The sequence below is a fragment of the Aspergillus viridinutans genome (genome assembly GCF_018404265.1).
Source record: "Aspergillus viridinutans IFM 47045 DNA, scaffold_2, whole genome shotgun sequence".
Taxonomy (NCBI): Eukaryota; Fungi; Ascomycota; class Eurotiomycetes; order Eurotiales; family Aspergillaceae; genus Aspergillus; species Aspergillus viridinutans.
In genome coordinates this window covers 2,059,233-2,078,720 of record NW_025091218.1, presented here as the reverse complement: position 1 = coordinate 2,078,720, position 19,488 = coordinate 2,059,233, and the positions used below count along the sequence as shown (strand labels likewise).

Here is a 19,488-nt window from a genome sequence, read left to right as displayed (position 1 = left end):
CACGATCACAGGCGCCCAGGACAGGACGGCGGATTTGATCGTTTGAAGTCTTCATGATGAAGTAATGAATGGGTTTCATTAACGGGGCAGGCGTTTGAGCTGATATTTGTCTTCTGCGATGATTATACAATGACTGTGATGACCATGAATATAAGGTATGGATATGAAAATGAATGCAACAATGGAATCCATTTCTTCTCTTTCGAGATCTTTTGCCGTGGATGAAATCGATCATCAAGGGTCAAAGCCTCATGATACCTAAGTAGTGACAGAACCTGAGACAAGCAATGATCACATGCGGTATTTGAGCCAATCAGGATACTTTGCCCTTCACGCATGTTAATGGGGAGCCTAGGCCAAAAATGGAAAGATGCGTGGTCCAGCAAAGAAGTTACCTTACCTGATTGAGTTAGATAGGGTTACTTTGGTTCCGGAAACGCAAGTGGTAAAAATAAACCAGCCTCAGGAGGACGGTACGACTCGTCTGTCTCGCATCTGACTGCATCCGCTCATGCGGTTCATTGCATTTGTATCATCGTCATTAAATTAAGAATGGATTGTTCTTGGTCGGCAGTTGGAGGTTTCAGATCCTCCAAGTTACAAGAATATTAACCCGCTGTTGGATGGCATCAGAATCAATTGACTTGATCAATCTAAACCTCGTCAGGTAGAACATGTCATGTAGTTCACCTGTCAGACATACGTATTTGTCTATTTGATTTCTTTCATTTCACTGCGCTCATTGTATTTCTTGGGTGGCGTCAAATAGTATGAATTGAATTAATCTATTGAGAATGCCGGCTGCAGTAAATGATGTTCAGTCTGACTGTAATTTTCGCTTCTCCAGTTCTCCATGCTGGGGTTTACCGCAACCAGGGTCTTTGACTTGAAAAGGGAAAAAAGAGTCCCTGACAACGTGGATCCCAGACCCGCAACACATTGCTGGGCTTGATCATGATAATTACTGGATTACGGGAAGCAAATATGATGAGAATACAGTAAACCAATAAAACAGCAAATGAATGCATTTAAATTAGAGAAAGAGGGATATTTGGAGTGAATTATTGTTATGGACAGCAGGCCGTCAGACAGCACTAAATCAGGTTGTCGGGGCCACTGGCTGACTGTCAGCAACATCAACATCCTCATCAAAGTGTCTGTGCTTGATTCGGCGATTAATATTGGAAAGTCATCCTCTGTACAGAGTAAGATCATAACATACAGTATTCTGCATGCAGTCACTGGTTTTCTTTTCCCCCTCACATTGCTTTTTCATGTTCGTAAATCGGTCATTTGAAGCGACCTTGTCTTCTTTGTCTGTTTGGATTCCATCTTGCTCCTAGACTCGGTCAACTCTTAGTCTTGGGGAATTATTCTACTTCCTGTACTCCGTATCGACATCGACACCGACATCGACATCAACAGCGACGACTATTGCGATGCTAGCTTAGGCTTCCGCCTTCTGGCGTTTTCCCCCTCGCATGATCAGACACTGTCGACTCCGAGGTGAGTGGTTCTCTGATACAAATCTTATTGGTCTCTCCCGATTCCCAAAAATATCCTGTCAACGTCGCATTCTTCTGCCATGCTTATTACGGAATGCTCTTCGCCCCGGATCTGTCTAACTAAAGAAATACTTCGACTTATCCGAACTTCATGAAGTTGCAGTCAAGCTTTCATGCTCCCAAGTTTGCACTGCTTGATATTTCGCCCTTTCTTTGTTCTTCCTGCCTGTTCCTGAAATATCACAAGTTCTCCGCTGTCATCACTTGGAACCGTGGTTCGCTCGGTGGCCTGTCCCGCTGATTCAGTAGGTATTATTAGGTATCGGTTTCATAAAAGTCGCGGCCTGAACCGGATTAATCATAACGTGATCGCTCAATCTGATTAACTTCCTGGCGCAACCCGGCTATTCCATCAATCTGCCTTCTTTTCTAATTCCAGAACCATCTTTGCTTCCCATCATTGGCAGTCAAAGCGGACATCGGTCGTTTGCCTTGACCTACCATAACTCCCAATTCGTGTACCGGAAATTGCGGAAGAATCCATACAAAGGAATACGGGTGTGCTGGTCGTGCTTTGAACCATGTCCGGTCCCTACCGGACTTACAGTTTTGGCGAGGGCGACGACGGTTTAGCACATCCATCTTCCAGAACTCATGCCATGCACTCGCAGTACGACGCTGGTTCCCCGATCTCCGACGGAGCCCGCATGAATCCGATGAATGGTCAGGGAATGGACCACGGACTTGCCTCAATGCCGGAGGACGGCCATCGGGGATGGGGTCGGGGTCCAGAACCGTCACCCTCGATACTTACGGGTTCATCAGCGACCCCGGGGATGGATAATCTGGGGCCAGAGTCCGTTGGAGGCGGCATTAGCGGTATTGCTCTCAGCGTTGCCAATAGCCACGATCGTTTGAGTGGAGTGGAGGCCCTCATGGGCACAGACGGCCAGGAGGCTAATATTCCTGCAGAGCGAGGGTTCAGCACCACGGGCTCCGATAACCCATACATCCCTGCGCCGCCGGAGCATCGATATTCGTACGGTTCCAATGTCGCTTTGGGGGCAGCCGCTGCCCCGGCTGGACAGTTGACCCCAGGTCAATCCGTTTCGCATCTCAGCTCGTCGAATCCATCACAACGCAACCTCTATGATATCCCGTATCAAGGTGTAGGGGGTCTGAACGCCGGTCCCTACCAACGGCACTCGGCTTATAGCTCGAATGATCTGCCTGTTGATATCAATCCAGATGAGATCGTCGATGATGGTGATGACGGTTTTGTGCCGGCGCCGAACTCAAGATCTGGTGCTCGCAAGTCTCAGGCAGTTCCTGCGGCGGCTGGAGGTGCAGCAGCAGGTGGTGTTTTGGGGAATCTGGGAGGCCTTTTCGGGGGCAAGAGTGCTGCCGAGACATCGTACGGACCGGTTCCGGGAGCTGGTCTCGAGGCCGGAGAGAAGGGTCGCTGGGTCAAGCCGAAGCCAGGAGGGGGTAGCAGGAAGCGCGGATGGATTGTGGGGGCAATCCTGGCTTTCATCATTATCGGGGCCATCGTAGGAGGTGCGGTCGGTGGTACAATAGGCCACAAAGACAATGTGGAGTCATCCTCGGCTTCCTCCTCTTCCACACAAACGGCCACCGGCGACACAAGCACCAACGGGGACCTGGATAAGAACTCCGCCGAGATCAAGGCCCTGATGAACAACAAAAATTTGCACAAAGTCTTCCCCGGTATTGATTACACCCCGTGGGGTGTTCAATACCCTCTGTGTCTTAAGTATCCTCCATCTCAGAACAATGTGACCCGGGATATGGCCGTGCTCACGCAACTAACAAACAACGTGCGACTCTACGGTACGGACTGCAACCAGACGGAGATGGTCCTTCACGCGATCGACAAGCTCGAGTTGAAAGACATGAAAATCTGGCTCGGTGTGTGGATCGACAGTAACGAAACGACGACAAGACGGCAGATAGATCAATTGTATAAGATCATCGATGACGCCAAGGATACTTCTATCTTCAACGGGGCCATTGTTGGTAATGAAGCCCTCTTTCGAGCAGGAAGTGACAAGGTTTCCGCGCAAACCACCCTCATCAACTACTTGCAGGAAGTGAAAGACTACCTCAAAAAGAAGAACCTTGATTTACCAGTCGCAACGTCAGATTTGGGTGACAACTGGGACGCAACCTTGGTTCAAGCGGCAGATATTGTCATGTCCAACGTGCACCCGTTCTTCGGAGGCATTCCGGTCGATCAAGCTGCGGCTTGGACCTGGCAATTCTGGCAGGATCACGATGTCGCCTTGACCAAGGGCACCAACAAAAAGCAGGTCATCTCTGAAGTTGGCTGGCCCAGCGGCGGAGGAAATGATTGCGGGAGTGGTGCTAACTGCCCGACCGACACCGCGGGTGCAGTGGCTGGCATCGACGAGATGAACAAATTCATGGAGGACTGGGTCTGTCAAGCCCTGGAAAATGGCACGGATTACTTCTGGTAAGACCCTACAACCGCCCTAAGCAGTCAACTGGTCTCGAGCACAGCGGCTAACAAATTCGACAGGTTCGAGGCGTTCGACGAGCCATGGAAGATCCAGTACAATACTGCGAACGAGAATTGGGAAGACAAATGGGGTCTTATGGACGCGGCTCGTAACCTCAAGCCTGGCCTCAAGATTCCCGACTGTGGCGGCAAAACGGCCGCTCGATGACTGATGTCCCATTTTCGATTTGACGCTCGATACAATAGCTTTTGGCACCCTTTTCCATCCACCTATCTTTGCACGTGAAGCCTCCCCCAGTCCATTTCCTTCTATTGTTATACATGCTTGACGACGCATATCCTGACGACCTTCACAAGTCTTTGGTTTTTGGCGTTGGTGCTACATTTTCTTCTCTCCTTGATTGTGTACGTTACCACCTGTTGAATATTCTCTTCCTCGGTCGGGGCCAGAGCTCCAATCTCTGGTTGCCAGTGATTTCGCATGGCTTTGTTGGAAACTTGTCTCATATTGCACATGGACACTCCTTGCTAAGATACACTTGTTGATAATTGAGGGCATGTCTGTATATACCTTAGCAGGCTCTCGCTGGGGTTTAGTTTGACGACCATTGAACCTGTGGAATGTTGAGTGTTTTGGGATTGTAAAGGTATCAATCACCATTGTGACAGTGGTAGTAGCCTTCTACTTTGCATACTTTTATATAATCATGAATCATCAGTACTGTCTCTATGGATACAAAGGGGTATATACTAGTCTATCTATCCGAGTCCCGCGCGCAGAACCAACCATACTCGTTTCAATCCCAGTCCTTCTTCAAAAGGTACAATCGCATATTCCAAAACGCATGCTCATTGCTTCCAAACGTAGGAACTCGCACAGACTCCCTGGTGCCGAGATACCAACCCACAACCTCGGATTCCATCCCCTCCAGGGGACCCCCGAAGAGCAACGGCGGACCAGAAGAAAGCAATTGCTCAAGATGCGTCCGCTCCGCACCGGGACAGTACAGAAATGACCGATCGGAGACCTTCCCAAACCCCTCGGGGTGATCGAGAACAATGATCCCGAGCAAATTGAGGAGCGACCGGTCGAGCTGGTTGAAGACAGGATCTTGGGCGTAGGTGGTGATCGAGGGACAATATTTCACTAATCAATGAAGACGTGCACTCGTCAGTCAAATGATCTTTCCATACGAGTCGCATGAATATACTGATCGCAACAATCGACTTACTGATCAACTCCGTTAGGCACACCAACGCAGCGAGCTGATACAGCGACACACTCCGGCGATCTACCCACCCCCCTCGCAGGAACCCGCTCGGACTTCCAAGACCAATGCAGACGATGTTCTCCAGCGGAGTCGCGTGGGGATCCGGATCAGCGATTGAACTGGTCCCATCGAACCTTCTCCGGAGTGCATCCGCCATCACGCGCCATGTCTCCGATCCCTCCCATCTCTCGCGGTACCCATTGAACTGGGTTTGAAGGTCATCGAGGGTCAATTGCGACGGGGCTTCGGCTGGGATCAGCGACGGAGTTGACAATTGGCCTCCGTCGGCGCTGGGGTTTGGGCGCAGCGCCCGTCGCACGTTTTTGCTGGTGGTGACGTGCGTCCAGCCGTCCGCGTCGGTGACTTGCAGGCGTTTCTGCTGCTGGAGTTTGGAATCGGGTTTTCTGGGACGTCGTGTGTGCGGCATCTTTGCTATATATGTGGTGTCTGATTGTCTTTGGGGAGTATGCACTGTGATGTGATGCTCGCGCTGGGGGTGATTTTTGTTATCTTTATCGGGGTGGTTATCGGTGGTGGGGTGGAGCTTATCGTGTATCTTATCTTATCGCACCCTTTCAGTCTCATCTTGTGAAAATCTCATTGAGCTACCACCCACACTCAAAGAGTAAGAGAATGTGTCTAATTTAGTGAAATTATCATGTCAGCTTGGGATCTATGCACACAACTGAGAACAAAACACGATGGTCAACTACAAGCTTCGGATGAGCTGCCGGAGCGTGCTACCATCAGCCAGCACACATTTATTCCAAGTCCAATGTCAAAACATCGGGAAAATCAAGATGTCTCAGTCATACTAATCGCCAGTATTTTCGTGTCTTTCAGGAAGCAACATTACTCACTCGAATTGATGTGCATCCGTCACAGTGATCGCCCCCTTCTGCTGCACTCACGGAGGATCTCTAAGCGCCCAGCCCCATGACGGCTCCCCTCTTCTAGCGTTAAGATAGGGGCGCTTCTGCCCCCTCTGCTCCACGAATCATCGGCGCAGAATGGCTTCAACCATCCCTGTCAGGACGTGATGCCACTTGCAGCCCAGCGTCTTGAATGTCCCTTCGATCCAATCCGATGGCGAGATTGGTCGTCCCCTCACGGACGCAACAATGCCAAATCTCAACGGACCTCTCAAGCACAGAGAAATGAGGCAGACACTACCGCCAATTTTCAATCTTTCAACTGCGGGTGTGGTCACATCAAAGTCTCCTGCATTCTCACTCGTTCAATTTTAATCGCCTGCCTGCGGTAGTCAAGTCAGGATGTGAAATGCTGCTGCAGCACCTGGCCTCCGGGCTTTATTCGCTCTCTTTCAAAAAGACTTGAACGCCCTCCCTATTTGGTTCCTCTGGCTGCTGCTCGCGAAGCTTATTTTCCCTTTTCCTCTTTGATGATGATCATTCTCTGCGGTTCGGACGGTTGAACTGTTCGCCAACTGCTTGATTTGACTCGAACATTCCCGTAGAAGTTTCACATCCGAAAAGAAGACGGTTGTTCTCTTTTGTTTGCAGGACTACTTCTACTGTTGCAGTTGACTTCATTATCCCTTGCCTTCCGTGAAGGTCTCACAGACATCATGATGCTTCAATTTTCGATATCGCAATGGTCGGCGCTCATCGCACTGCTATGCGCTGGACTGGCCAACGCCCATACCGTCATCACATACCCAGGCTACAGAGGAAACAACCTCCACACCAACGGCACTGTCGAAGAGTCAAATGGTTTAGGACAAGCTTACTTTAATGGCTCGCTAATCTACCCCTACGGCATGGAGTGGATGTACCCTTGTATGAACTACCCGGCTGGCCTTCGAGTCTGTCCATGAACGTGTGCACAGCTAATGGATAATCGTATCATTTTTGCAGGCGGAGGCATGCCGACAAGCACTAACCGAACGAAATGGCCGGTCAAAGGCGGCGCCGTTGCCATCCAACCTGGCTGGTTCCAGGGTCATCAAACTGCCCTCATCTACATCAACCTGGGCCTGGGCACAATCCCTCCGAACATGAGCCATCCTATGGTCGCTCCCTTCCAGATCACAGGCCCGACCAACAACCCTTATCCTGGTACTATCTGTCTGCCACAGGTCCCACTGCCGGCAAACATTAGTGTGCAGCCAGGGGACCACGCCACTATTCAGGTTATCGAGGCTGCCAAGCACGGTGCAGCTTTGTACAATGTATGTTCCCTGCGCTTCACCGAGTAACTGAATCTGACCATGATGCAGTGCGTGGACATTGAATTCGCGGAGCCGTCGGAGGTAGAGGAAGTGACGCGTGACAACTGCTTCAACTCGAGCATCATCAGCTTTGGCGAGGTCTTCACAACGACGTCCCTCACATCGGCGGCGGCGCCCAAGCCGTCGCTGATGAGCATACTGCCTGTTTACATGGTAGCACTGTTCAGCTGGGCGATGATGTAGATACTAGTTTCACTTTGGCTGTTGTGGTTTGTCTTTGCATTACATACCCCGTTTGAGTATCCTATTTTATGAACTTTGCGAAACTTCCTTGACACCTCATACTTTCCTTGCGAGCCGCGCATTCTTACTCTACAGGCGTTGTAGGCTACGAACCCCATGACCGGAGCAGATACTTGCCGATCAAAAGTCATAATATAGCTTCAGATGCTAAATTGACGAAATATTATATACCACATGTCCAAATACGAATCTACAGGTCATTTCGTGTTCATTCGAGACTACGCACCAGGCGCAGAATCGCATTGGCAACCTCATCTGGACTCTCCTGAGGCGCCCAGTGCCCAACACCGTCAATCAACCTCAGGAACCTAAAATCGCTGCATACCTCCCCATTCACCATCTTCTCCAACGCCCCTGGTTCCTGGTAAATTCCCCAGTCCATCTTCCCCGACACAAAAGCACAAGGCACCTCGATTTTCTTCCCCGCGAATGTGTCGAAATCCCGTGTGAACCGACCATCCGCCGCCGTCCGCACTCGATACCAGTTCAACCCGCCCTGGAATCCCGTCCGTCCATACTCCGCCACATAAACATCCAGATCAGAATCCGGCAGCCAAGCCTGCGAAAGCTGCTGAGCGTTCTCCGGCTCGTTTTTCATGTCCAGCGCGATGGCTTCGGGCATGGTAGCCTCCAGCGGCATGATGTAGTAGAACGGTAGTTGGAGTAGTTCATCCGCTGTCCAGGATTTCAACGGGCGCGGGTAGTTGCGCGCGCACGAGCCGCTCTTAAGGTGAAAGTACCCGCGCAGGAACTCGTGGAGTGGGCCCGGGGGGAGGCTCATCTCGTCTCGTGCTGTCCCCGCAACGCGATGAGCTGACAATTGGGATGGATTGACAGAAAACACTTAGTCAGTATTTGCCTGAGGCTATAGAATCTGCCTGAGGCCGCAACTTCAGATTCTTTGTCACATGATTATCACATGACTTGATAATTCACTACTTGTGAAGTTGTGATCCGCTAGCCTGTAACCGCTTCTCCAGACACCCATATGTACTATAGGGCATGTGACAGATCACATGCCCTTAGTGCAGAGGCGGTGGAGTAGTACCATTTGTAGTGTTTGCGGTTGCGCTGAGCCAGCTCGGCGTGGATGCTGTTGCTGGCGGTGGATTCCATGCCGCCGCTGCTTCCTGGGGTTCCGTCGCCATGGTCATGGTTCTTGGCGGTGTTGAATGGCAGCGATGGCGTGCCGTTGAACGGATGGCTCAGCAGGAGCACGCTTTCGAAGAAATCTGGCCGAATCAATGCGCACATGGCGGCGGATACGGCGCCGCAGTCGTGGCCCACGACGCAGCGCACGGAGCGGTACCCCAGGGCGTGAACGAGAATCACCATGTCTCGTGCTAGCGAGGTGAGCGAGAAGGTGGACAGGTCTACCTCGTCGTAGCTGCGGGTGTCCCAACCTGTAGTGCGGCCGAATCCCCGCTGGTCGGGGGCGACGGCATAGTATCCTGCCTCTGCTAGACGGGGAAGGATCTCGCGCCACGAGAAGGCCAGTTCGGGGAAGCCATGGAGAAGCAGGATCAGAGGACGATTGCGATCGGGAGAGTAGCCGGCCTCGAGGATGTGGAAGTTGAGGGCGGAGGTGGAGACGAATCGACTGGAGACAGGAGGGGGAAGGGGGAGGGATGCCATTGTTATTTAGATATCACTTTGCTTTGGATGTTGATGGTGAGATGTATCTACCATGCAATAGTTAGCACGAGCTTTGTGCATTCGTATCGTATCGATCTATAGATGTCTTGCCTGACTCCAGTAGATCTACATTTCTCCACATTAACGCCGACTATATATGTTGGAGACTCCATAATGATCAGCCATATTGATTACCCGAAAATCAAGGCATAAAGGCAACAAGACAGGCACAGTTCAGTTGTTCATTGGTAGCCTTATTTTTCGAGGTACCGACTAGCTGGCGATGGGAGATGACACATGCAACCTCAGGCACCGACACACCCACACCCGCCTACATACATCATCGATGCCTTACAGAAGACATCAATCCTGCAGCAACTCTGCAGTACATAAGAAGACCCTAATTTATCGATCTTTGAGAAACTCTAGATCCTCATCAAGACAAGAAAAAGGGCTAAAAAAGAGCCGATCCACCAGACTGACCCAAGAAAAAAGAAAAATCGGCAATGCTCAATCGCTCATTGATCTGACTTAAAGGATCGGCCTCCAGTCCATGACGCAAAGTGTGCCCCTTCGATCCGCTCTCACACATTTTGCTCTCGATCGGCATTATCCCCCTTCTTGGGAGTTGGGACTGGCAACTCCCCTCTGTTCATCGTCATTCGGAACCGACTTCTTGATTTCTTTCATTCAAGTTTCGCATCAATTTCTCCCTTCCCTTCTTTCCACCCCCTGTTCCTCTAATTCGTCTCCCTCTCATACATTCTTTGAGGGAATCTTCCGGCCCTTTTTTTCCCGCATTCCCCCTCTCGTTGACAACGCAGCACATATTGCCAGGCAGTCCGAAGACTTTTCGAACGTGACGGAGTTTACGGCTAGAAGAGATACCAATAACTATCCGTCGCCTGCTCTGCGTGATCTGTATTAAGGTACAGTGATAGATAAGGCACGAAGAGGAACCCGTGTCTTTGTCGACGTCAGCTTCCATGTCCGCCGTTTGAGGGCAGACGCGACGATATCGAGTTTCTTTCGCTGGAGGACCCAACATGTTCCGCAGAAAGAGAAGCACATCTCGTCATCAGGTGAGCTTTGCAATTTAGGCGTATTTCGCAAATTAAAATTGGCTGAAACTGATTCTCATTGCTATCCCCTAGCCCCTCTCCACGGTAAACTCACAGTCCGCCCAGTCCGCTGCCACTCATGCCTTCCTTAAATCCCAGCCCTCCTCAAGCAGCCTGTCTTCTGCTGCGGCGGCGGCGGCTCTTCGGAGTCTCACACCTACTCCGACGCCGGTGGAAAATGTCCAGACAAAGAGAATGATTCAAAGACGGGCTTCTGTAACTTCGCAGACCAGCATGGCAGGTAGCCTCCGTCCAGCCAGCAGGACAGCCCTTCGTCGCAGCAATAGCTCGAGCTCCATGAGCAACAGAACGTTCCGAGAACAATCCCCGCGTCGACCTGCTACCAGTAACGGCCAAGTGGATGTCGTTCCACCCCTGCCGTCCATGCCTCCAGGATTTGCAGGCCGGACAAATCCTGCTCGACGCTCCGTCAGCCTGGAGCCAAGCGTGCGGTTCAATTCCTCACCCACACATAAGACGCTGGGTCGCGGTATGAGTGTCGACAGATCGCTGCGATCGCCGTCCAGCCAGTCGCCCATCCAATCCCAACCATTGTCTACCGTTCCCGAGCTCGAACGAACAAGCAGTCGGAACTCAATCAATTTCTCATATCCGATGACTGGTCGACCAGTCTCTCCGACTGTCTCTCGTCCATTTCCCACACAACGTGAGGCCTTGACTAACGTGCCGCTCAATCATGAGTTGTCACCCGCCGGGTCTCCGAATGCTCGGATAGCGAAAAATCAGGAAACGAAGAAGGCAGCTGGGCTCGTTACTGGGAGCCCCGGGAGAACCGCCCCTTCCGTTGGTACCGCTGTCGCAGCTGCACAGGCTGCTGTGGTACCCAAATCCGATGGAACGGGTCACTCACCTGTGGCCAATCGTTTCGTCAATCAGCGAGAAGCGGCCACTAATACTCATGCGCAGAGCCAGGCCTCGCGACAAGTATCCTCTCATGCGACGGGGCCAAAGCGGACGCCTACTGTACCTGAAGAAGACTGGAAGGGCGAAGAACGCGCGGGACCAGATGGAATCGGGAGCCGCGTCAATCATCCGCGCGCCGGGAGTGTTTCGCCTGTCGGCTTTGTGCCTAAGTCTTCGGAGCATTTGTATGCAGCGGAGCCTTCAATCATCAGAACGCCAGCCACGCCGGACGAAAAGGATGCACGCCCTACTTTCCCTGTCCATTCCAGGGAGTTGAATGAATCGGCAAGGCTAGAGAATGGGCTACAGCAATCCCCAATCCGTTATTCCAGCAGCAGCCCGGGTAGATCTGCACGATTTTCATCTCAACTCGCAGTGGCTGGAATTGCTGAGCATCAACCTCCTCCGAGATCAGTTTCACCGGTCAAATCCGTGCTGAAGAATGCGCGAAAAAGCTCATTGTCTCCTGATGGGAGAAAAGGAGGTGTTCTCCGTCCAGGTCCATCAATCAGTGAGCTATCCGACGCCACTTCTGTGGCTTCGGACGATGGCTCTAGACTGGGCTACCGTAGGAAGCCTGCCAAAGTAAGCTTTGACGATGATACTGAAATTGTTGGAGTTGCAGCGAGCCCGCCAACCTCCCCGGAGGAGCTAACCCCCGAGCCCCCTGAGAAATTCAGGGCCAGAACTGGATGGTTCGGGGTTGGTAAGCGGAAGAACTCTCAGCGGGATAGCGTGCATCCTGATGAGTTTGATGAGGTTTTGAAGCCCCGACCTGCTCTTCCTTCTTTTGGCAGTATAAGAGGACGCCGAGAGGACGAACCCGAGCCCGCCCAGCCGGACTTCAGTGACAATGAGTCTACCGCCTCGTCGGAGTTCGATGCAGTAGTCTCCGGCTGGTCTGTTTCAAATGACAATCCCCTTCAAGGCATCATGTCCACACCTTCCGTAACAAATCATCAATCTGGCACAGAAGTCGATCGCATCGCCGTCGCTGAGTCTTCTGAAGGTGCTAGCGACCAAACAAATAATGCACTTACACATGATGGTGACTTAGTTCATGAGCCGGTGTCTCAAGCTTCTCAGGCTCTGAAACCGTCAGTAGCGGATGCACACTTGATGCGAGAGCAGGAACCATTAATGACTCCAGATGTGGAGTTAGCGCTACAGGGCATGACGGCCCAAACAACCTCACCTGGTGCCGAAAAAGGGCGTTCAAGTCTTGAGATATACAGAGTCCCCGGTGGTTTCCCGCGAACCTCATTAGAACTTGACCCCAAAGCCGCTAGTAAAAGGAAGGGCAAGAGGAGATCACGCGGAAAATCTATCGATGAACATATGCCAAATGGCAAGGAGAGCGATGACGAGTCAGGGGAAAGTGTTTACAGCGACGCCGAGGAAGGCGTCGATGGTGATGGCTTTGGCTCAATCAATGCTATCGTGGATGCGCGGATAGCGCAAGGAAAAGACGGCCGCCCTGTTGATTCTCTCCTCGGCAACACATTCTCCAAAGACGACACGCGTGAATTCGGAGCTAAGTCCACCAATGGAACGGTGAGAAGGCTCGAAGAGTCAAGTCAGGCCGATTGCGCAGCAACTCCCGCGCAAGCGCAACCTGCCGACTCTCCCACCTCCCCAAGAGTATTGCCTACACGGTCTACAGTTCAGACGCAGACGACCGCCAAAGACATACTTTCGTCCGCACGCACGAGCCAAGCAAAGCGACCTATGTCAACCATAGTATACAGTGATTCAGGGCTTCGTGACGCTGTTGCAAAGGATGGCTCATTACGCGACCTATCGGGCAACGGCACCTCTGCTTTACGTCGAGCCGATTCTGAGCGGGCCAAAAAGAGGCCTGTGTCATTCGGGCCGGTCATCCAAAAGGAAATCGATCCAGCGCCTTCTAGCGAGAGACTTATCGACGGCAGAACACCCTACATGCCTCAAAGGAGAATGTCCACTGGAAGCGACTCATCCAGCAGTTTCATGAGGTCCACGCGCCGTGCCAGAAAGGGTGGACAGCATACCATGCGTCGCACCCTGCGGGGAGGTCCTCCGATCCGCGCCATGCCACCGTCCCCCGGCCGGGCATCATCACCTTCCATAGAAAGTCGGCCTCTTTCTTCGGGGTCGGTCGCAGGTACCATGCGCACTACATTGCGGAGCAGTGGGCCCAAGAACGACAAGTCTTCGAGCTTCTTCTCTAGCAGGTCTTCGAAACCGAAGGCTACCAAGATAGCCACGCCTCGTTTCGTATCACGATTCCCAGATTCCGATGACGAAGATGCTGATTTCCGGCAGCGGAAACTTCAACGTCGATACGATGACTCCAGTGACGATGAGCAAGGCCGCGTGATGCACACCCTTCGCCCAGTTCGCGGCATTCCTCGACGGCAGGGAACAAATGACGGCGATTCAACGGAACTGGAAGATAGCTCTGAGAACGAGAGGCCAACCACCCCTGCACCAGCAGCTGTCTCCAAGAAACCTAATCTCCCTTCGCACGACCCAGGACTTGCTGCAGTGGCCAAGTCGCGTGGAATGACAGAGGAGGAGCTGGATGAGTTCCTCCACCGGCCGGCGAAGGGGCGAGTTTCTGGAATTCTGGGCCGATTCACTTTGAAGAAATCCAGGCCACCCATGGAACACAAGGCCTCCAAGTCCAACGAGGACCTTGTTCACATGCGGGAGGAGAATTTGCTGAATCCTGGTCGGGCAACAACGGTCACAACTGTTACTGCCAATCACTCCGGGGCTTCCCCTTCGAAGCTCACCAAGGGAGGCTTGAAGAAAGCGAACGGGAACGGCTGGCCAATGGACTCCGGGCGCAAAGGGTCAGAAGCCGCAGCGGATGCTGGAACTGTGGCGGAACAGCACCCAATAGCGGCGGGTGCATCTGGAGACGGAAGTGCATCTATTGTCCACCATAGTGAGCCCACCGCAAGGGACAGCGCAAATAATATGCAGAACTCCGAAGCCGCACCTCCACGCGAGGAGCCACACTTGGCTAACAGCAATGGCAGCAATGACATCAGCGCAAAGGATGTCGTCTTCCCACAGGGAGGGCGGAAGAAACGATTTCCTCGTCTTCGAAAGGCATTCGGCATGCGCAGCTAGGGGGAGCCGAATGATGTCTATTCGCTTCTTCCACTACATATATCAAAGCATATTTGCTTGTAATCTATACAGACTTTGGCAGGTTTTGTCAGTCTGAGAAGGCTTCTCCGATAGCTGCCTGTGCTATGGACTGGTCGAGATCCCGACCTTTCTCACGTTTCTACGATACTACGAATTACTACGCCTATACAGGAGGGAGCTAGTGCTCCCTATTTGCCGTGATTTCAATACTTTGGCTCCCATCCGCCCATCAATTTAATCTGTTGTGATACCTTCACTTCTCTCCACCGGCCACGGAACGTGTGGACGAATTGCTATTATTATAACTCCTACATAGGAGCAGGCTTGATTTATTTTCTTCTTCTTCTTCTTCTTCTTCTTCTTCTTCTTCTTCTTCAATTTCTGAGCTATATAATAATAATTCTTGGTGGGACATGGGTTTATGAATATGGATAATATGGGCGATGGGCGAAGGGTTAGGGGTTACGGATCTTAATATACCATACTAGGTTCGAGGAGTTTTGGCAAAGATCAAGGACATCTGTAACATCTATGAATTAACTACGGGATATATAATGCCATTTTTGAATCGCTCCTTGATAAGACATTCACTCTTTCTGATGGGTCGCTGATTTCTTCAGGCTTTCATTATGGAGTACTATCTAATAGCGCCTAACACACATCAACTGAAGCCTGAGGGTCCAAGTACGGAGCACGCAGTTTGTGCCTTAATTACTGTTGAGCTTCTGAATGCATGCAAAAGTACCCGATGATCGGCTGTGTTGACCCGTGCAACAACCTCGGGATGGGGAGCTAGGAGACATGGAAACGAGCTCTCCACCCACGAGTCCACTTCCCAATGATTCCGATCTCGTGCAAAGGGCCCACACGGCAACCCAGAGGGCCAGAAGGCAGACACGACAGCCACTTACACAGTTACACCAACCTCTTGCTTTTCCTTCGGTCGGGTACTCCGTATCTATCGATTGACGTGGGAATTTGTCTAAAATTGGACAGCCGACGCCGGAGATTGGGTTGAAGCTGTGGCGAACGACTGTCCATTATTATTACTGTTACCTTGCTGTCCAACGCAAGGTAACGAAAAAGGATACAGCTCAAGAAAATCGATGGCTGGCGGGCGCGTAGTCGAGCACCCGTGAAACTAGAGCAATCATGACAGAGATCAGGAGCACTGGGGTGGAGCGCTTAGTTCAGAGCTGTCAGCCCGTAAGCTGCTGGTGGTCTTGAGAGGGGGAAGGCCACAGCTTCTCCGTGCAATGAACAGCGGGAAGTGAGATGGGGCCCGCCGATGAGACCCCAACTCCAATGACGGAGCTCCACGAATATTATCTGGATCAATTGCAGATGGGCCAGAGCGATGGAAACTGCCAGAATACTGTAGCTAGAATTAGGAGCAGTATCTCTTCCATATTCTCTGTTGATTCTCTCCATCACGCAGGAGGAGACAGCTCAATGCTGCTCAATAATTGCTTAGTTGAGTTGGTGAGGAGAAGAACTGCGCAAAAGCCACCACCATGGTTGATCGTCCCAGCCTGGTAGCGCCAAGGGATCCAGATTTCCGATTCGACCGTTGCCATGGAGATTGGTGTATTTTTTGAGTTTCAGCTGTGTGTAAAGTGCCATGCTGGCCAGCCTCCAGACTTTATCACCGATTGCATTATCATTATTATTGGGTGTACGGAGTATGAAGCGGAGAGGAACTCATCCCACGGGCCAGGGCATATCGTCCTCTTGCATGTGAAGGTCCATCCATCTGAATGGAACAATAATGTTTTAATGCACCACTTGATCGTGATTTGTATTATTTCGCAGCATTGTTGGCCGATATGTTGATGGGGCCGTTCGTATGCAGCAGTATGTACGGAGTAGGCCGATGGAGTCAACCAGAAGTAGCTATATATATCTAGCATCAATGACCCTTTGCAGTTAGCACATGCTTTTTCCTTGAGCATAAATTGATCCTCATGAGACAAGAGTCAACGAGAATAATAGTGATTTTCTTTCATACCGTTTGGAGAAAGCGACTATCACCCGCAACCTCGGATAGCTGAAACCCCAGAGGGCGTTTCTGATCGGGAGGCTGGAAAAGAAAAGACCCAAACAGGCAAAGCGCAGTAAACAAACGCGTGGAAACAAGAAGCAGCAGCATTGGATGGAAGAATTGATGTGATGATTGACGGATTGATGGATTGACTGAATGTTACGATGCTGTTGCTGTATGGGGGAGGTTTCCTGGGTGTACTCCGTAGAAAGTAAGGTGTTTGTTATGATTAGATACGGAGTACAGTCGCAGTAGTGAACGACTGCCTCTCCCTTCCTATTTCAAGCCCCTCATCCTCTTCTTCTTCTCCCTTTCTCTTCTCTTCTCTCTTCCATTCCTTCTTCCTCTTCCTCCCCAGCATTCCTGAGTTTATGTCACATTCCCCCTTCCTGTCAACAACAGATTAGGATTAGATCTATCTAATCTTCAATCTAATTCTCACTCCCCGCGAGAAAGACTTCTCTTCCCAGTAAAGAGTCTTTTCTTGTCTCGCCTTTCGAGTTGTTTCGCAACAGTTCGAAAGGGATTCGAGAAGAGACGCCCAAAGGACAGCCAATCTGGACTTTGACGCCCGCGTCCCCATCCCCTTCAGTGTCTTCCCGTCGTCGTACCGGAGTGACGCTGTTCCTGAGACTACTCTGACTAGAGTAGAGGGAGAAGTCAATCTCGATCGTACTTCGCACGTCGAACGGGAAGATACTCGAACCTCTGCTCCTCTTCCCGACCCTCGTGTCTACGGAAGAGAAGAAGTCGATATCCATATCACCAAGGACCGTCTCCCCGCACCTTCTCGCAAGGGTGACGATTTCCAGGTCATCTACGAAGACCGTGCCCACAGGGATTCTCGTGCTCCTGAGGTAGAACTTTCGCGTCAACGGTAAGCATTTGTTTCTTCCCACTGATTCCTTTCTTTTTATTACTTTTTCTACGGCTCGTGGAGATTCCTTGGTTTTCATTTGTTATTTTCCCTTTCCTTTGGCTGTCATCTTTTTTTTGGGGGGTGTGGTGATTTGTTTTCTGTTGATTTTCCCTGAAATGCCTCGTGCTTCTGCTTCAATCTACATTTCCAGTTGGAAAAGTGGAGAGAGTGAGAGAAACAAGGCAACAGGGGAAAAGCAGCGAAAACAAAGCAAATCAAAAACAAAACAAAAACAATACAAGCACCAGAAGAAGCGGTGACGCCTCCAAGGCTGCATCAGCCGAGAAAGTGGCACCACAAGCCTAGTCTAGAGCGGATGAGAAATTGCGAGCTATCAATTTACGCAATAGGCCCGGTGCTTTTGCTTGGCCGGGCCAAAATTGATAGCCGCTCCATCCAATCTATTTACGTGGCACAAAAAGACCAAAACAAATGCAGCCAAATCAAAACAAATGCACCCCCAAAAAAGAAATTGACATCCAATGAGCGGTGTCCGCCTGTTCCCTTACCCAATTCCCCCCTCTCGTGTCCCCCAATCCATGGTTGTCTTGTCTTCCTATTTCTTGTTTATCATTCTCTCCCGGATAGGATCTAACATTCTCCCCCGTTCCCACCCCCAGATACCGTGAACCCACTTCTCGCTACGAACCATTACATCCCAAGCCCGTCTACGACCAGGCCCTTGAGTCCCAGCTTGACATCACTGAGCGAGAGTATCGTCGTCGTACCGATCCTACTTACGACGTCAACGTTTCGTACGGTCGTCACCAAGCTCCCGTAGACTCTTATCAAGCCTACCAGCCCCAACAGATTTCCGACGTCTCTGCCCAGCGGTCTAAGACCGAGATCGACGTCTCCTACGACAAGGCCTTTGCTCCTAACCCTCTCGAAACTCGCAAGGGAGACTCCTTCAGCCGCCGTGAGCTTACTGTAGAGTCTGTTCCTTCTCGACCTTCCTCCGTCGCTTCGATCTCTCAAGTCAAGGTCCTCAAGCCTTACACCGCTATCGACCAGCCCCCTGCTCGCAAGATGGGTTACTACGACGACGACGGTAACTACCACTCCTTCCGCCGTGGTGTGGAGCGTGCTGTCGACCGCATCACGCATCCATTCCACCACCACCATCATCACCACGATCGTGAGGAAGTAGTTATCGCTGACGAACGTGGACCAGTTCGTTACCGTGATGGCGTCCGTGAGGATGTCCGTGTCGTCGAGCCTCGCGCCAGCAGTACCACTGCGGAATCCGTCCCCATCCCCTGCCACTTCATCCGCATCGGCGACATCCTGATTCTCCAGGGTCGTCCCTGCCAGGTGATCCGGATCTCCGTCTCTCCCCAGACCGGCCAACACCGCTACCTAGGTGTCGACCTTTTCACCCGTCAGCTGCAGGAGGAGTCCAGTTTCGTCTCCAACCCCTCCCCCTCGGTTGTCGTTCAGACCATGCTCGGTCCGGTCTACAAGACCTACCGCATTCTGGACCTCCACGAGGATAGCACCCTCACCGCCATGACCGAGACTGGTGATGTCAAGCAGGCCCTGCCCGTCGTCACCCAGGGTCAGCTTTTCCGCAAGATTCGCGATGCTTTCTCTGAGGGCCGCGGTAGCGTCCGTGCTCTCGTCATCAACGATGGTGGTCGTGAGCTCGTCGTTGACTACAAGGTCATCCACGGTTCCCGTCTGTAAGCGTCTAAGCCTCTTTGGGCTTAGTCCTTGGGAAAACGGAACAGGTTAGTTTATCCGCTTTGTCACCCATGCACTATGGTCCAATGAACCATGGTTGTTGCTTTGACCCAGGGGAAATTCCATCACATGATGCTGACGTCATTCTTCAGTTACGAATCTTCTATCTGCCGAGCGAAAACGATAATTTGTATGGTATGGCAATTGCTTGTATCTGACATGATGGACTACACGATTGGAATGGCCTCTTGATG

The 19,488-nt window shown here is 51.5% G+C and overlaps 7 protein-coding genes across 7 annotated transcripts; 4 read left to right on the top strand and 3 right to left on the bottom strand.

Annotated features, from left to right (window-relative positions):
• Positions 1 to 2,086: 2,086 nt before the first annotated feature.
• Positions 2,087 to 4,213, top strand: bgt3 (putative cell wall glucanase; the record flags this gene model as incomplete). The annotated part of the gene is made up of 2 exons (XM_043267488.1): positions 2,087 to 3,999; positions 4,066 to 4,213. 2 exons carry the CDS (start codon positions 2,087 to 2,089, stop codon positions 4,211 to 4,213), a joined length of 2,061 nt encoding a protein of 686 aa, XP_043123423.1.
• A 589-nt stretch (positions 4,214 to 4,802) lies between these two features.
• On the bottom strand, positions 4,803 to 5,703 carry Aspvir_004256 (SRR1 family protein; the record flags this gene model as incomplete). Its single annotated transcript, XM_043267487.1, has 2 exons — positions 4,803 to 5,152; positions 5,238 to 5,703. The coding sequence occupies 2 exons, from the start codon at positions 5,701 to 5,703 to the stop codon at positions 4,803 to 4,805; spliced, it is 816 nt and encodes a 271-aa protein (XP_043123422.1).
• Positions 5,704 to 6,864: 1,161 nt separating this feature from the next.
• Positions 6,865 to 7,710, top strand: Aspvir_004255 (copper acquisition factor BIM1-like domain-containing protein; the record flags this gene model as incomplete). The annotated part of the gene is made up of 3 exons (XM_043267486.1): positions 6,865 to 7,075; positions 7,154 to 7,467; positions 7,516 to 7,710. The coding sequence occupies 3 exons, from the start codon at positions 6,865 to 6,867 to the stop codon at positions 7,708 to 7,710; spliced, it is 720 nt and encodes a 239-aa protein (XP_043123421.1).
• A 268-nt stretch (positions 7,711 to 7,978) lies between these two features.
• Positions 7,979 to 8,551, bottom strand: Aspvir_004254 (alpha/beta fold hydrolase; the record flags this gene model as incomplete). The annotated part of the gene is made up of 1 exon (XM_043267485.1): positions 7,979 to 8,551. The coding sequence occupies one exon, from the start codon at positions 8,549 to 8,551 to the stop codon at positions 7,979 to 7,981; it is 573 nt and encodes a 190-aa protein (XP_043123420.1).
• A 212-nt stretch (positions 8,552 to 8,763) lies between these two features.
• On the bottom strand, positions 8,764 to 9,405 carry Aspvir_004253 (alpha/beta fold hydrolase; the record flags this gene model as incomplete). The annotated part of the gene is made up of 1 exon (XM_043267484.1): positions 8,764 to 9,405. One exon carries the CDS (start codon positions 9,403 to 9,405, stop codon positions 8,764 to 8,766), a length of 642 nt encoding a protein of 213 aa, XP_043123419.1.
• Positions 9,406 to 10,451: 1,046 nt separating this feature from the next.
• Positions 10,452 to 14,570, top strand: Aspvir_004252 (uncharacterized protein; the record flags this gene model as incomplete). The annotated part of the gene is made up of 2 exons (XM_043267483.1): positions 10,452 to 10,487; positions 10,560 to 14,570. The coding sequence occupies 2 exons, from the start codon at positions 10,452 to 10,454 to the stop codon at positions 14,568 to 14,570; spliced, it is 4,047 nt and encodes a 1,348-aa protein (XP_043123418.1).
• Positions 14,571 to 16,796: 2,226 nt separating this feature from the next.
• Positions 16,797 to 19,237, top strand: hexA (putative Woronin body protein HexA; the record flags this gene model as incomplete). Its single annotated transcript, XM_043267482.1, has 3 exons — positions 16,797 to 16,843; positions 17,108 to 17,509; positions 18,172 to 19,237. The coding sequence occupies 3 exons, from the start codon at positions 16,797 to 16,799 to the stop codon at positions 19,235 to 19,237; spliced, it is 1,515 nt and encodes a 504-aa protein (XP_043123417.1).
• Positions 19,238 to 19,488: the final 251 nt, after the last annotated feature.